Genomic DNA, 15,443 nt, shown 5'->3' on the forward strand with positions numbered 1-15,443 from the left:
TGGCCTTAATTTTGATATAACAGCAGCATTCACTATTTCACTTGCCATTTTATTCTATTCTTTATGTACGTAGACATATACCTGAATAAATTTTCCTTTTTGTCTGTTGATGACTGTAATCCCTCTCAACTGAGAATGTTCTCCAACATGACTGACTTCGGGCAGGATTTTCCCTCACATTCAGGCTCAGATGTGTGTGAAAAGCTGACACTGGGCTGAATTTTATGTGGGGATCAGTGTCCCCACCCTGGCCAGCAACCAATTAACTACTGTCAGACTGTTAATTGGCTCGAGGCAGGACTTGTGTCCCCATCCAAGAGGAAGTCCCTCCTGCAAGAGCTGCCAGTCAATCAAATGGCTGTAGCCACTGCTGGGACTACGAGGCAATACCTTGAAGAAATGGAGCGATGGAGTCTGTATCAAGGTGAGTCTGGAGTCTCGCCATGGCCATGATATCAGGCCCCAGCAAGAGAGGTTAAAGGTGAGGAGTGGCAGGGGAGATCCAGGGTTGACAGGACAGGGTCAAGAAGAATAATAGCAGGGGGAAAAAACCTTGGGTTGGGGGATGTCTCCAATGAGCATCGCTTGCCCAAACAGGAGCCACACAATCCCGAACCCAGCCACCAGCTTTTGCTGTGAGGCTTCGACACTTGGCATGTACCTCCCAACCATGGGAAAAATCCCAGCAAAGGTGGGTAGAGGCCCTTAAGTGACCATTAATTGGCTGTTTAAGGGTCTCCATTGGACCTTGGTCAAGGGGCCACCCAATGGCCATCCCAGGCCTGGGAAAGATACCCACGGCAACAGACATGGCACCTCTGTCATGGCACCCAATTTTACAGCCCCTTCCGCCACCCCTACCTCTGATACGACCCCACCAAGTTTGTAAAATTCAGCCCTATATGGGAAATGGTAAGTCAATGTCATTTTTCCCCAGAGCGGGATTTGTGTCCATTAAGGGCAGTGGTGAAGCTCTCAAAGCTGAAAGACTAATCAAAGGCCTTCTAGATTGAAGGGAGCAGCAGACTGCGATGGCAATGATATAAGGGAGATGGTGTTTCAAAATGCAGTTAAACGTTTTTTTAAATTTAAAATGAAAAATGGCTTTTGTAAACAAGCCACCACCATGGAGGGGATGGGGGAAACCCATCCAGAGGGCAGCCCCAGCTTCTCCTGCACCCAGGGACGCCTTAGGCTGGTCCAGAGTGCTGTTCCCCCCAGCCTGCCACTAGGAAGCTGCCTCTAGGCAGATGACATCTGTATGCACCTGGAGGCCAGCTGGGGTGTTCCAGTCATCCTGCCTCAACGAAAATGGCCTGAGGGCGGATTCTAGCCAGGGAGCTGGCATGCCGGCTAGAAGGACTATTTTTAGTGCCTGCCTGAATCCACACCTGGCCCCAGCAGGGAATAAAAATCAAGGCCCTGCTCAGTTCTTCATGTAAGGCCCACAGGAGAAAGACCTGAGATATACCTCACTGAACTTCCCTTTATTGCTTCTGCTCTGCCTCTTCACTCCCTCTTGTAAAGATGTGCTCATCAAAGTGACATTAAAATATTACAGGGAAGCTAAAGTGACACCAGAGTTGTTACAATAAGGAATCTGTTACTGTTTGGCATCAGTGCTGCTGTGTATTATGCCGATAGGTGAACTCGAGGCTCCATATTTTAACTGAGGTATGAGAAAAACAGTGCTGCAGCATACAGCACTCCCTTTCTGTCCGAGTTAGAGGCTATATACAGGGAATAAACAGTTATGGTTCAATGTTAAAAATCCGGAGAGTCAAGCTTTGCAGGAATGAGATAAAAGGGGAAGTCCAATATCTGATTGATTATCACTCACTGACAGTACACTGGCTGTTAGAGTCTTCCTGCAGTGTAATTATATAAAACTCAACCACAGAGTGCTTTTTGATCAATAAGTGCTGCAATGAGACAAAAGGATTTTTTTTTAATGCTGCACTACATGTGGCAGGAAGAGAGAGAGAGAGATTTTAGTTCAGTATAGAGCAGGAGATCGAAAAATAGGAATATTTTCGAATTCAAAACAACCTTGTCCTTGAGAAATCCTGGATTATAGTTAAGTGGCAAGAGAGATGCATAACAATATGCACCAGATTAAGCCCTGGGCATTCTGAGGCCTATATTTTAATGAGCTTTATTGATGATCAAGTGGAATGAATCTGTATTAGTTGCCATTGTTATTGCTTGCCTCCTATATTCTTTTGACTGAAAGTAAAGTTGAAGAAATAATAAAATTACAATAGTAAACAGAAAAAGAATGAGGACTGCAAGACTATAACCAGAAGCTCTACCGCGGCCCTTGTATAGATTTTTTAATGCATCTGTAAAACCTTTCTCACATGAGGCAGTGATGTCAAGCCTATCACAATTAGCAGTACAAAGGAGGAAAAAGGGTTCTATCTTTAGACAAAGCAGTAAAAAATTCCTCTTCTGCACTTGCCAGCTCACGACTTTCTGCCCATTCACTTTAACGGAGGTGAAAAGTATGGCTGGTGAGTGGAGAAAAAGGTGCTTCTGCTCTGATGGCTTTACAATTGTCCTTTTGCTGGATTGGGTGACCGAGCCTGAGGTTCTCAGGAGGTACCACACCAGCTCATGCATATCAGAAATTTCACTTGAAGCCCTGGCTAAAGGCGTTCTGGTCACATGGAAAGATTATTGTTTTCAACAATAACTGCCAACTCCTTGACATCACAACCTCCTGACTGCTGTTAACAATCTGCATCAGTGCTTTCATCAATCGTGTTTTGACTCTTGGATTTGTTCTGGACCTGAGCGGGAGTGGTTCTTTGGTCAGGTGTTTCTGATGGGCTGCTTATGGTTATGAGGATACCCTGGGATTGGGAGTTTTCTTGTTTATTTGAACATTTTTTCTTCATTTCTTCAGAGCTGAAAAGAAAAAGAGAATGGTAAAAATTTATGACAGAAATAAAAACAATTTGCATTTATATAGCACCTTTAATGGTAATATGGGGACAAAGGAAGGCCATTCACCCCCCCACCCCCCCCAACCCCTGAGAGTGCTCCAGCCATTCAACTAGATCATGGCATGACCTGTAACAACTCTATTTACCCACCTTTGCTCCCGGTCCTTTGATATCCTTACCCCACAAAATCTATTGATCTCAGTCTTGAAAACTTCAGCATCCACAGCCTTTTTGGAGAGCGAGTTCCAGATCTCTGTTACCCTTTGGCTGAAAAAGTGCTTCCTGATTTCATGCCCGAATGGTCTCGTTTGAAATTTCAGATTGTGTCCTCTTATTCTGGATTTCCCCACTGGAGTAAATAGCTTTCTTTATTTGTCCATGGGATGTGAGCATTGCCTAATTGCCCTTGAGGAGACTGTGGTGAACCAACTTCTTGAATGACTGCAGTCCATGTGTTGTATGCATGCACACACACACACACACACACACACATACACAGCTGTTAAGAGGGGAGCTTCAGGATTTTGGCTCTGTGATGATGAAGGAACGGCAAATTATTTCCAAATTGGGATGATGTATTTGACTTGGAGGGCAACTTGCAGTTGATGTTCCAAGGCACCTCTGCCCCTGTCATTCAAGGAGATAGAAGTCATGGGTTTGGTGTGGTAACGTGTGTTCATACTATCTGTGTATCTCAATGTCTTGGGTTGTTTCTGGTGTTAACACATGATGAGTTGAAACACATTTCAGTTTCCTGTTGATCTAGGATTCTTTGTGAAGCAGACCTAAGGATGGGCAATTAAATGAATGTGTGGAGGTCATTCATGCAGGCATTGACAGTCTGGAAGATGTTGGTCTGGTCACACTACTTATAGTAATAAAGTGACTGAAGAGCTTAAATGGACCATATTGATATGGTAATAGAATTGATTAGGAGAGGTTGAGATGGGCTAAGTGTTTCTTCCTGGCTCTATTTTGTTACTTTAATGTCACTTTTCTTTGTCCTTTGATGTATTATGATTCAGTGGTAGCATGCATGAAATGGGGGTTAGTTAGCTCAGTTGACCTAGTGGCTAGCGTGCGGATTAGGTAAGTGCCGACATCAAGGGGCTTGGTCCCCATTCTGACGGAGCCAATTCATGGCCCGCCTCCTTGTCCTACCTGTAGTAAGAATCATGGCACTTCATTGTGGTTTGACAAATAATTGCCTAGGACCTGCCTTTGGGCAGAGAACTCAAGATGATCTGTGGAATATAGAGATCAAAGCTAAAATTGGTACAAGTGTTTTGAGCGAACCACTGTATGTTGTAGTCACATTGGATTGCAGAGTGTCCCTGAGTTCTTATAGTGAATTATGAACTCAATAAAGAATCATGTAATCATACTGGAGTTGTGTGATATGATTTTCCTGAGTACGCATGCTGGATTGCGCAACAGGAGCTCATTAAAGACCTCACACTGTGGTTGTTACAACTGATGTCTGTATTCTGGTGTTTAAAGTAATGCAACAAAATAGCTGCCCTGATGCCCTAGGTGGTGCACACCATAGATTTGGTGCATTGGTTTTTGGGGGCTTAAGTGTTTAAAGTGGTGGATGGGGCACCAATCAAGTGGGTTGCTTTGTACTGGATGGTGTTGAGCTTCATGTGTTGTTGGAGCTGCACTCATCTAGGCAACTGGAGAGTATTCCATGCCTTGTAGATGGTGGATAGGCTTTTGGGAGTCAGGAAGTGAGTTATTTGCCACAGAATTTCAAGCCTCCAACCTGCCCTTGTAGCCACAGTATTTATATGCTTTATCCAGTTAAATTTCTGGTCAATGGGCCCCAAGGTTTTCATGGCGGAGGATTTAACAATGGTAATGCAATTGAATGTCAAAGGGAGGTGGTTGTTGGAGATGGTCATTGCCTGGCAGGTGTGGGCATAAATGTTACTCACCACTTGTCAGCCCAAGCCTGAATGTTATCCACGTCTTGCTGCATGTGCTGATGGACTGTTTCATTATCTGAGGTGTTGCAAATGAAACTAAATACTGGGCAATCAGCAGACACCTCTAATCTGACCTGATGATGGAGGGAAGTTCATTGATGAAACACCTGAAGCTGGTTGAACTTATGACACTACCACGAGGAGCTCCCATATGATGTCCTGGGGCTGAGATGATTGGCATCCTACAAGCATCTTCCTTTGTGCTAGGGATGAGTCCAAACAGTGAAGAGTAGTCCCTCTGATTCCAATTTACTTAGGTTTTACTGTGGCCCCTTGCTGCTATACTTCAAATGCTGGCTTGATGTCAATGTCAGTCACTCTCATCTCCCTTCTGGAAGTCAGCTCTTTTATCGATGTTTGGACCAAAACTGTAATGATGCCTGAAGCCAAGTGGCTCGGGCAGAACTCAAATTGAGCACCGGTGAGGTGAGCAGGTTATTGTTGAGTAAGTGCCACTTGATTGACAATGCTATGATATCTTTCATCATGTCGTTGATGTTTGAGAGTGGACTAATGGTGCAGTAATGGGCCAGATTGAATTTGTTCTGCTTTTCATGGGCAGGACATACTTGGGCAATTTTCCACTTTGTTGGGTAGGTGCCAGTGTTGTAGTTGTACTGGAACAGGTTGACTGAGGACGCAGCTAAATCTGGAACACACGTCTTCGGTAGTACAGCCAGGATGTTGTCAGGGCCCATTGTCTTTGCTATATCCAATGCCTTCAGCTGTTTCTTGATACCATGTGGAGTGAATCAAAGACTGGCTGAAGACGGGCTTCTGTGGTAATGGGGGTCTCAGAAGGAGGTCGCAATCGACTCAGCACTTCAGGCAGAAGATGATTGAAAACACCAGTTTCTCTGTATCTACTCAATCATATCACCTCAATTATATCACCCTTAAATTTTCTATACAGTGCTCAAGGAAATACAAACAAAGTCTATACAGCCTGTCCTGATAATTTAATCCTTTATGCTGAGGTATAATTCTCTATACATCATTGTAATGTAGAAAAGCAAAGTACTTCATACATGTATAATTAAGAAAAAGGACTGAGCCAGAAAAAGGCATTTAGAATGGATGACCAAAAGCTCCTTGAAGAGATTGGGTCTAATAAGGGTCTTAGAGGAGAGGGAATGGAGTGATGGGCGGTTTTAGAGATGGGATTCTATACCATAGGGCCTAGGCTGACAATGGTGTGGAGAAGGGAGGCAATAGTCTAAGGGAAGTAGAGTTTAACAATAACAGCTTGCATTTATATAGCACCTTTAACATATTAAATATCTCAATAAGCTTCACAAGAGCAATAATTAAACAAAATTTGTTGCTGAATCACATAAGAAGACAATAGGACAGGTGGCCAAAAGCTTGATTAAAGAGGCTGGTTTTAAGGAACACCTAAAGTAGAGAGAGTTAGAGAGGTCACAAGGTTTAGGGAGAGAATTCCAGAGTTTAGGGATTAGGCAGCTGAAGGCGTAGTCACCAACAGTGAAGAAAATTGGGAGTGCAAAAGAGGCCTGAATTGGAGGAGTGCAGATATTTCATAGGGCTGGAGGATGGGAGGAGATTATAGAAATAAGGAGGACCATGGTGAGATTTGAAAACCAGGATGAGAATTTTGTTTTGTTTCCGGGTGGCAATGTAGACTAGCAAACTCAAGGATTACGGATGAATGGATTGCTTTGTGAAATATTATGAGCAGCAGGGTTTTGGATGAGCTGAAATCTCTGGAGGGTGACAGGCTAGCCAGGAGAACATTGGAGTTACTGAGTGTGGAACTGACAAAGGCATGGACGAGGTTTCTGTAGACACTCAATGTCTACTTTCCCAGGCCTTTAACATCAGGCTTGAAATCAATTCAGGCTCTGCTGGAAGAGGTGAAGGTTTTCCCCTTGTTTATTGTTGAGCAGAGGAAGCATTTTCCAATGTGACATCTTTTAGGAGGTTCACATCCTATTTGTAGCTTAATCATAAATCTAGTCCACCGAGAACAAATAAGATCTGCCTATATGTTTTATTTATTTGGAATTGCTTCAGTCCAATGGAATCCTCCAATGAGCTCCATCCCTTGAATTTACAGCAACAATTGCACACAGGATTATGCACTCTGTTCCCCCCTTGGTCTCAATGGTTCATTCTTATCACAATAAAACAGGGGAGTATCATAGTCAGTGACTGTGCCTGAATGCCCAGACCTGGATTCCACCTACAAGTCTGTAAGGGAGCGCAGGTCAGAATCACAGAAATTTCTGTGGACACAGGTTGATGCTACTTAACATATGCTTTATTCACATCCCATCCACCATCAACATTGATCATTCATCTTCTGGTGATGAAAGTCTTCCAACTTGGGAGCTATAGATTGCAGATGTTGGTGGGCAGCAGTGCAGAGGCCATGTCTGCTCAAAATGTAGGCTGCTGACTCTAGCCTAAATTGCTGGGAAGGTGTAGTGTTCAATGGTTTAATTGATCTGTGTTTGATTTTGAGAGTCTGATAACTGATGTATGCTCACTGTGTTTGATTGGTAAAGCCTGGATGTTGACTCAGAGCTAAAGTAAACAGTCATGACAGAAAGATCTAGAAGCTGAGCTGTAAGCATAAATGTATGCATTTTGTGATTGCAGAGATATTTCAAAACTCTTGTAAATAAAACTATTGTACCCTTAGAAACTAATGTCATCTCTGTTTTGCTCTGAGATACATAAAACTTACAACAGAAGGGATCATTAGCATGATCAGAGTGAGTGCAGTGCATCTATAAGGGCAATTCAAGGTTCCCATCCTAATCTTCCAGCAACAGGTGGAGCAGCACTCAGCCATTCTCCAAAAATGTTTCTGAGCCTGTTCCCAGGTCAAAAACAGAAGAAGCCTAAAGTCTCTTTGTCTGTGCTAGGTTCAATTACCTTAATGGATCTTTCCTGAGGCTGAAAGCAGGCAGAAGTAGTTGAATGGTGTAAAGGGTGGAAGCCCAAGAACTCCCACTGACTTGCCCCTTGACATAAGGGATTCATGCAGATAGCCTACCAGAAAATGGGAGAAGCAAAAATGTGGGATGGAATTCAGCCCCTGCCTGGTTCTACTGCATTTTCCAGCTCCTATCTGGAGTTCTGCTTTGGCCCTGCTCAGAATTTTGGGGCCATTGCTTTCTCAGTATAATTAATTCAGAATAACTTACTCTGAAACAGAATTACTTTATTATTGAGCACAATAACACCACAATTGAAATACATCATGATTTTTCTTGATTGTTTAATTTCTTGACAGTACACAGGAATATGCTTAAAGTTGAACAGGAACATTTTACTTAAAGATAGGTCAAAGCTAGAAGCTCTTTACTGGCAGTGGACATGATGTAATCTAGAGCTGCCTAGCTTCACCTATTAGGTGTGACAATTATTTTAGTTTAAATAAGGGTCTAATTTAATGTGCGTCTGTGCTCCATTAAGAGAACAAACAGTTATAACCCAGATACATCTCCATGTTTTACCTTCCTGAGGCCCTGCTATTCTGTTCCTCTGTTATTGCAGCCTGGTGAACAGGACTGGGCTCCAGGTTATCGCTTTTTCTTTCATCGCTGTACTTCAGGCTGAGGGATTTGGAAGAGGCAACATCACTGGCATCTGTTTCATTTCCATCTGTCAGAGATCAGATAACACAAACTTCCCTCATTCATACAGTGTTACAGTTAACAATACATATTCTTATTTATAGGTTCTGTCCACATAAAGCAATTTTCTATATTTAGGTTTGCAGTTTAATGGGGGAGAGCATGTAGTATCATAGGGACTGAAGTTTCTCTTTAAACAACAAACGGCAGAACACCTGTTGCATACGGACTCGAAACATTAACTGTGTTCCTCTCCGCAGATGCTGTCAGACCTGCTGAGTTTTTCCAGCTAATTTTGTTTTTGTTGTAGCAGAACACCTGTTTGTGACCATCATTGTATTGAAAAAGAAAATGCAGCAGATGCTGTGTATGTGGACTTTTAAAAGCATTTGATAAGTTGCTGAATAGGAAGCTTTGTGCAAGTATTAAAAGAAATATGGCAGAACAGTTAGGAAGTTGGTTAAAGCACAGAAAAAAAAATAGTGGATGTCTTTTGGACTACAGGGATATAAACATTAGAGGGGTTAGGATTATATGATATGGATTTGGGTATAAGGGGCACAATATTAAAGTCTGCAGATTAAAGCAAGCAGCAAGTAGTTAACTATAATGTGGTCTATAAGGAACCTCAGGAGGATATAAGCAGGTCAGTTAAAATAATCACCAAAAAAACGAAAGGAGTGGTAGGAGAATGTTTTTAAAGCAATGTTGGGGGGACATCGAAGGCCTGTACCAAAGTTGGTAGAAACAAAATCCATAATTGTTTTTAAAAGGAAAGTGGATAAATGATTTTAAAAAATAATTATTTCAAATGACCTGGGGAAAGGGCAGGGGAATTGGACTAAGTAAACATCTGTTTCAGAGAGCCGGTATGGGTTTACATGGGCCAGAAGGCTCCTTCCTTCTGTAAAATGCTAGTGAAGGTTGGTTGACCATACAGCTTCACAGCTGAGCCCGATTCCATTCTGACCCAACATATGTACACATGCAATATCCATGGCTGCTTCTTTGTTAATGGTCAGGAGAGGAAATTTGAGCTTGTCCTTCCCTCCTTCCTAGCCCAGGGGTACCGAGGCCAGTTGCAGCTCTACGACTACTGCTAATGCAGATAACTCAGCACAGAATGGAACTGTGTACCAAAAGTTTGTATAGATCACCTGAATGTCTTGTTCCTTCTTTAACCCCATCGCGGCAACCATGACAAATGCTGCTGTTATGCATGATGAGATTGAGTGATACTTAAACATTCAGCCAAGGATAACTGGGTTTGTAAGTTAACCAATGGAAAACTGAGAAAAAGCAAACATCGACAGTGTTAGTGACTTGTTACCTCTCGGACTATAATCTGAAGTTTGTTTCCGCCTCCGTCTCAGAACAACCTCCAGCTCATTCTCTGTCTTGTTCTGATTTGCATCCTGGAACCCCCGACTTGGGCTCTTCTTCATCGAATCCTGTGAGTAGACAGTGGGAAATCAGCTGCAGTATATGCTGGCGCAGACACAATGGGCCAAGTGACCTCTTTCTGTGCCATAAACTTTCTATGATTCTATCACATTAAGTGCTACCAACCTCAATACACATGAATCACTGACATCAAACTCAAGCTTGTAAGTTTAACTCACAAGTTATAACTTTAAGTGGAAAACATATACAAGTGCAGTTCTTTATGTGTGGCACAGAGACATAGGCCTGGCATGTTGATGGTGCAGTACCAGTTTCAAAGGTGGAAAATAGGTGCCTACAGATGCTCATTTTAGACAGGAATTATGTCACCTGATATTTGGTAAACTCTTGTGCATAGTTCAATGGTAGAAACAGGCAGTAAACCTTTACATATTCGAATAAGGAGGGGCTTGATGCCTGTTTGAGGCCCTTTTGCAAAGTGCTGTGGCAGTATTCTCAGGTCCGTGAAAGCCAAACCAGCCATTTTTAAAGTGATTGCTGGATCATGGAGATTGTGAATGTAACTCCTTCATTCAAAAAAGGAGGGAGATGGAAAGCAGGAAACTATAGACTAGTTAGTTTAACATCTGTCATAGGGAAAATGTTAGAAGCTATTATTAAAGATGTAATAGCGGGGCACTTGGAAAAATTCAGTTTAATCAGGCAGAGTCAACATGGTTTTGTGAATGGGAAATCATGTTTAACCAATTTATTGGAGTTCTTTGAAGAAGTAAGATATACTGTGGATAAAGCAGAACCTGTGAATGTACTGTACTTAAATTTCCTGAAGGCATTTGATAAGGTGCTGTATCAAAGGTTATTGCAAAAAAATAAAAGCGCATGGTGTAAGGGGTAACATTGGCATGGTAAAAGATTGGCTAGCTGACAGGAAACAAAAGGTAGGCATTAATGGGTTTTTTTCATGTTGGCAGGATGTAACGAGTGGTGTGCCACAGGGATCAGTGCTGAGGCCTCAACATTTTACAATTTATATAACTAACTTGGATGAAGGGACCAAAAGTTGCTAAATTTGCTGATGATACAAAGATAGGAAAGATAGTAAGGTGTAAAGAGGTCACAAGGAGACTACAAAGGGATATAGGTAGGTTAGGTAAATGGACAAAGATCTGGCAAGTGGAGTATAATGTGGGAAAGTGTGCAATTGTCCACTCTGGCGGGAAAAATAAAAAGAAGCATATTATCTAAATGGTGAGAGATTGCAGAGCTCTTTGAGCTGGAGAGGGATCTAGGTGTCCTATATGCATGAAGCACACAAAGCTAGTATGCAAGTACAGCAAGTAATTAGGGAAGCTAATAGAATATTATCATTTATTGCAAGGGGAATTGAATACAAAAACGGGGAGGTTATGCTTCAGTTTTACAGGGCATTAGTGAGACCACATCTGGAGTACTGTGTACAGCATTGGTCTCCTTTTTTAACGAAGGGTGGAATTGAGTTGGAAGCAGTTCAGAGAAGGTCTACTAAATTAATACCTGGATTGGGCATGTTGTCTTATGAGGAAAGATTATATCCACTAGAATTTAGAAGAGTGACTTGATTGAAACATATAAGCTTCTGGGGTGTCTTGACAGGATCGATGTACAGAGAATGTTTCCTCTTGTGGGAGAATCTAGTACCAGGGGCCTCTTTTTAAAAATAAGGGGTCGCCCATTTAGGACAGAGATGAGGAGAATTTTTTTCTCGCAAAGGGTTGAGAGCCTTTGGAGCTCTCTTCCTCAAAAGGCGGCAGAAGCAGAGTCTTTAAATATTTTAAGGCAGAGGTAGATGGATTCTTGATAAGCAAGGGGGTGAAAGTTATTGGGGGTAGTCAGGAATGCGGAGTTGAGGTTACAATTAGATCTGCCATGATCTTATTGAATGGCAGAGCAAGCTCGAGGGGCTGATTGGCCTACTCCTGCTCCTAATTTGTTGGTTCGTAACAAGGTTCGATTTATCTCATTGTGGAGAATTAATATGCGTTATTAGGGACACAACATCAGGAAGGGACAGGATGCCCACTAAAAACTACCTCCCTACCCTTTCTTCTGACACCTCTCCCCCCAACCTAGCCGGCAACCCCCTCCCTGTGACCCCCATCCTACATCAAATCACCTGTTCTTGAGTCCCTTGTCAATCCTAGGCCTCCTGCTGTGTGCTTTACTGGTAGCAGCCAATGCTACCAGTGGCACTGCTAGCAATGGAGCCCTGAAAGCCTCCAGTTGGCTGGCAGCTCTTGGTGGGTGGAATTTCCATCCCCAGGCTCCGGAATCCTAGAGAAGGCCCGATGCTGGTCAGTTAAGTGCCTGACGAGCACTCAATTCTGTTGGGCCTTCCCTAATGAAGGCAAGCTTAAATTCTGCCCAGTGTGCAGTGTTATTTGACAGAGTTACAATGAGTATGAGTACAATGTAATATATCAGGATTACAATGAAGAGGTGTAAGATATATCAACATGGGACAATGAAGGCTATATTTTTTAATATGTTATATCAGACAGAGAAAGAGAGAGATGTGTTTTTTAAGTGTGTGTAACAGTTTGTTCTATATTACTGTCATACAGAGAAATTTCAAGAGGGTTGTGTTATTGAGAAGGATTAAAAAGATATATCAGCGTGCTACAATAAGGGATATTTCAGATAGTGTTATAATGAAGGGTATATTTTCTTAGTCTGCATTAAAATCAGGAGTATTTTAATGATTACTCACAAATTCTAAATAATCAGGCTGTTTAAGAGTATTTTGCTAAACAGCAATGTATCTAACTGCGATGAGTATAATGTGGAAAGATTAGTGCATGCCAAAGTAATCATGTGAATAATTTACTGGAACCCATCATTGTCAATGCAATATATGCTTTGATGGGAGGTCTGCCGCTGTCTCTTGACCTTGCATTCACCAACAGTTTGCCTCTTTTCTGACCACAGTAATTAAGCTCAAATCAGAAAATCAGCTCCTATTTCTCACTTGACTGTGTCTGCTGCACTCACAACAGAACACGGATTCACAACATTGCTCAGTGATCTTGGGTTGAGTCTGGATGATGTTCCTTATTTACTGATTTATCCAAACAATTTTTAAAAATCAAGAGCGCATTATGTAAATGACTTGAGAAAAGGGAATATTCAATATTAAACAGTCGTGGACACAGGGTTCCTGAATTCAGGGGCTGGGTGGAGAGGGAAAAGAAGCCAATAGCAGTCTTCCCTCACTCTAATGCAAAATCTCAATGGATTTCCTGATATTTAAAGCCTTCTGTTGAAAAATAGAAAGGATAATTGGCAAATATCAAACACAAAGTGATGTCTGGTGATTTCACATTAGTAGCCTTGTCATGCGGCCTAACAAAAATTGTTAAGAGACAGGGTGAGTTATATTAAGGGGAATTTTTATATGACAGTAATAATAAAACACACAGTTTTCAATCAAGGATTAATTTAAAGAGAGGAAACATTACAGTGTCCTGTTGACATGGGTTTCTTTTACAGTGGATGTTGACTATGGGGAGGGTGTTTTATATGGTTTTGCTGGTAAGGACGTCATAACAAATGTCACTGGGAATTTCCTCAGGTTTATCTGCTCAATTACCGTAACTTTGGTAGATCAACACAAACCACGGCTAACCCCATGAATGTGTTTCTGATAATATTCTACAAACATTACAGAGGCTGAGCCGGAACAATTCACAAGGTCATTCTGAGCGCTTATGTTTAAGAAAAAATCCCTAATGAGGGATTTATCAAAGTTTGAGGCTGAATGGGGCTGTTTGTAACCATGGTATCCTCTTTGACACTGATCTGCGCTTCTGACCCACATCCTCCCCATCACCAAGACCGTCTGCCTCTGAAACATCACCTCTCTTTAGCTCTGAAGAAGAGTCATGTGGACTCGAAATATTAACTCTGTTTCTCTCTCCACAGATGCTGTCAGACCTGTGTTTTTCCAGCATTTTCTGTTTTTATTTCTGAAACATCACCATTCTGTCTAAGCTCTTCTGCTGCTGAAATCCTCATTTGGCATTTGTAACTCCTAGACGTGACTATTCCAATGCTCACCAGGCAGCCTCCCCCATGCATAATCCTGTGCTCACCCAAAACTTCTAACTCGCATCAAATCCCATTCACCCACCATCCCTATGATTGCTGACCTACACGGGTCCCTGGTCTGGCAATGATTTTAATATGATCAGCCTTGTTTTCCAATCCCTCCATGGTCTTGCCTCTCACTATCTCTGTAATTTCCTCCAGCCCTACAACCCTCCTGTATCTGATGCTCCTCCAATTCTGGCCTCTTGCAAGTTCTTGATTTTAATTGGTCCACCATTGGCGGCCATGCCTTCAGCTGTCTTGGCCCTAAGCTCTAGAATTCCAATGCCAAGTCTCTCACCTCTTTACTTCTTTATCTTCATTTAAAGTACTCCTTAAAACCAGCCTCTTTCATGTGTTCAAACATCTGCCTATATGGCTCAGTGTCAAATTTTGTTTGATAACACCCCGTGATGTGGCTTGGGATGTATTACTACTTTAAAGGTGCTAAATAAAATGTAACTTGTTGTTGCTGGAGTCAGTGGTATGTTATATCCGTAGTATTAGCATAGGGGGATTGTGAGAAGCCTTTCTGCATAGTTTCTAAACTATGAGGTGCGGAGGCAGTGTGAGCTATATCATATTCCATTTACACTGACAACTGCTTCCATTGGAAGTGATGCTTTAATCTGTTCTAGTTCCATTGCTGATGAATCTACCTTTGTGGTGCACTGGGCTGCAACAGACAGCGGCACATGCATGAGTCTCATGCATACACACTCACTCCAAAGTCATGAGTTTGCCTTTAATGGAACTGTTCACGTGCAATTCTCACAGTTAGCTAAAAAACCCAGACTATTTTCACCACTATAGCCGTGGGCTTCCCCCAACGGCTGAGGATGGCCAGCACAGATAACAATGTGTTGCTGGCCTACACAGGTAGGCTTGTGATCACAGCTGCCCCACGGCCCTAACTTCAGTGCCGGTGGTAGCGTTCAGAAATCGGTGAATAACTAGACTAGGGTATCAGAGAAAAGAACAAACATGCTTAAACATGACATTTAGTCACATCTCCCAGAAACATCCCAAAAACCCTGTTTAGAGACTGAATTACTTTGAAGCACATTCGTTCTTATTTGGGTAAACACAGCAATGCTTATTCTGCCCAGCAAGGTCCAACAAAAATCAGTGAGGTGAATAACTTGCTTAATTGAGGAAGTTAAATTGATATGACACCAGGAAAAGATCCCACTCTTTTCTTACTTTACAGGGTTGTCTCTAATAGCAAGATCACCATCTTAGGAAGCCAAGTAGAATAAGCATAGCAATGCAGTCACTGGAGGACCAGAGCAGACCACTTGAGATGAGGGAGCAGGTAGCGACTTAATATCCACTTGATATAGGCAGACAAGACTAGTTAACTCTGACCGTCACTG

General features: G+C 42.3%; 1 protein-coding gene across 3 annotated transcripts in view; it reads right to left on the reverse strand.

Moving 5' to 3' along the window:
- Positions 1 to 2,036: 2,036 nt before the first annotated feature.
- The window catches only part of shtn3 (shootin 3), a 137,988-nt gene continuing 124,581 nt past the window's right edge, over positions 2,037 to 15,443 (reverse strand). For 2 of the 3 annotated variants that reach the window (XM_041192961.1, XM_041192959.1), the window contains 3 exons: positions 9,872 to 9,992; positions 8,422 to 8,569; positions 2,037 to 2,910 (listed from right to left, as the gene is read on the reverse strand). In XM_041192961.1, the coding sequence (XP_041048895.1) occupies positions 2,733 to 2,910; positions 8,422 to 8,569; positions 9,872 to 9,992 (447 nt within the window). In that variant the 3' untranslated portion in view covers positions 2,037 to 2,732. The remainder of the gene's footprint in view (positions 2,911 to 8,421; positions 8,570 to 9,871; positions 9,993 to 15,443) is intronic. The other variant, XM_041192960.1, reaches the window with a different exon arrangement.

Source organism: Carcharodon carcharias, chromosome 8, assembly GCF_017639515.1.
Source record: "Carcharodon carcharias isolate sCarCar2 chromosome 8, sCarCar2.pri, whole genome shotgun sequence".
In the NCBI taxonomy this organism is placed as follows: Eukaryota; Metazoa; Chordata; class Chondrichthyes; order Lamniformes; family Lamnidae; genus Carcharodon; species Carcharodon carcharias.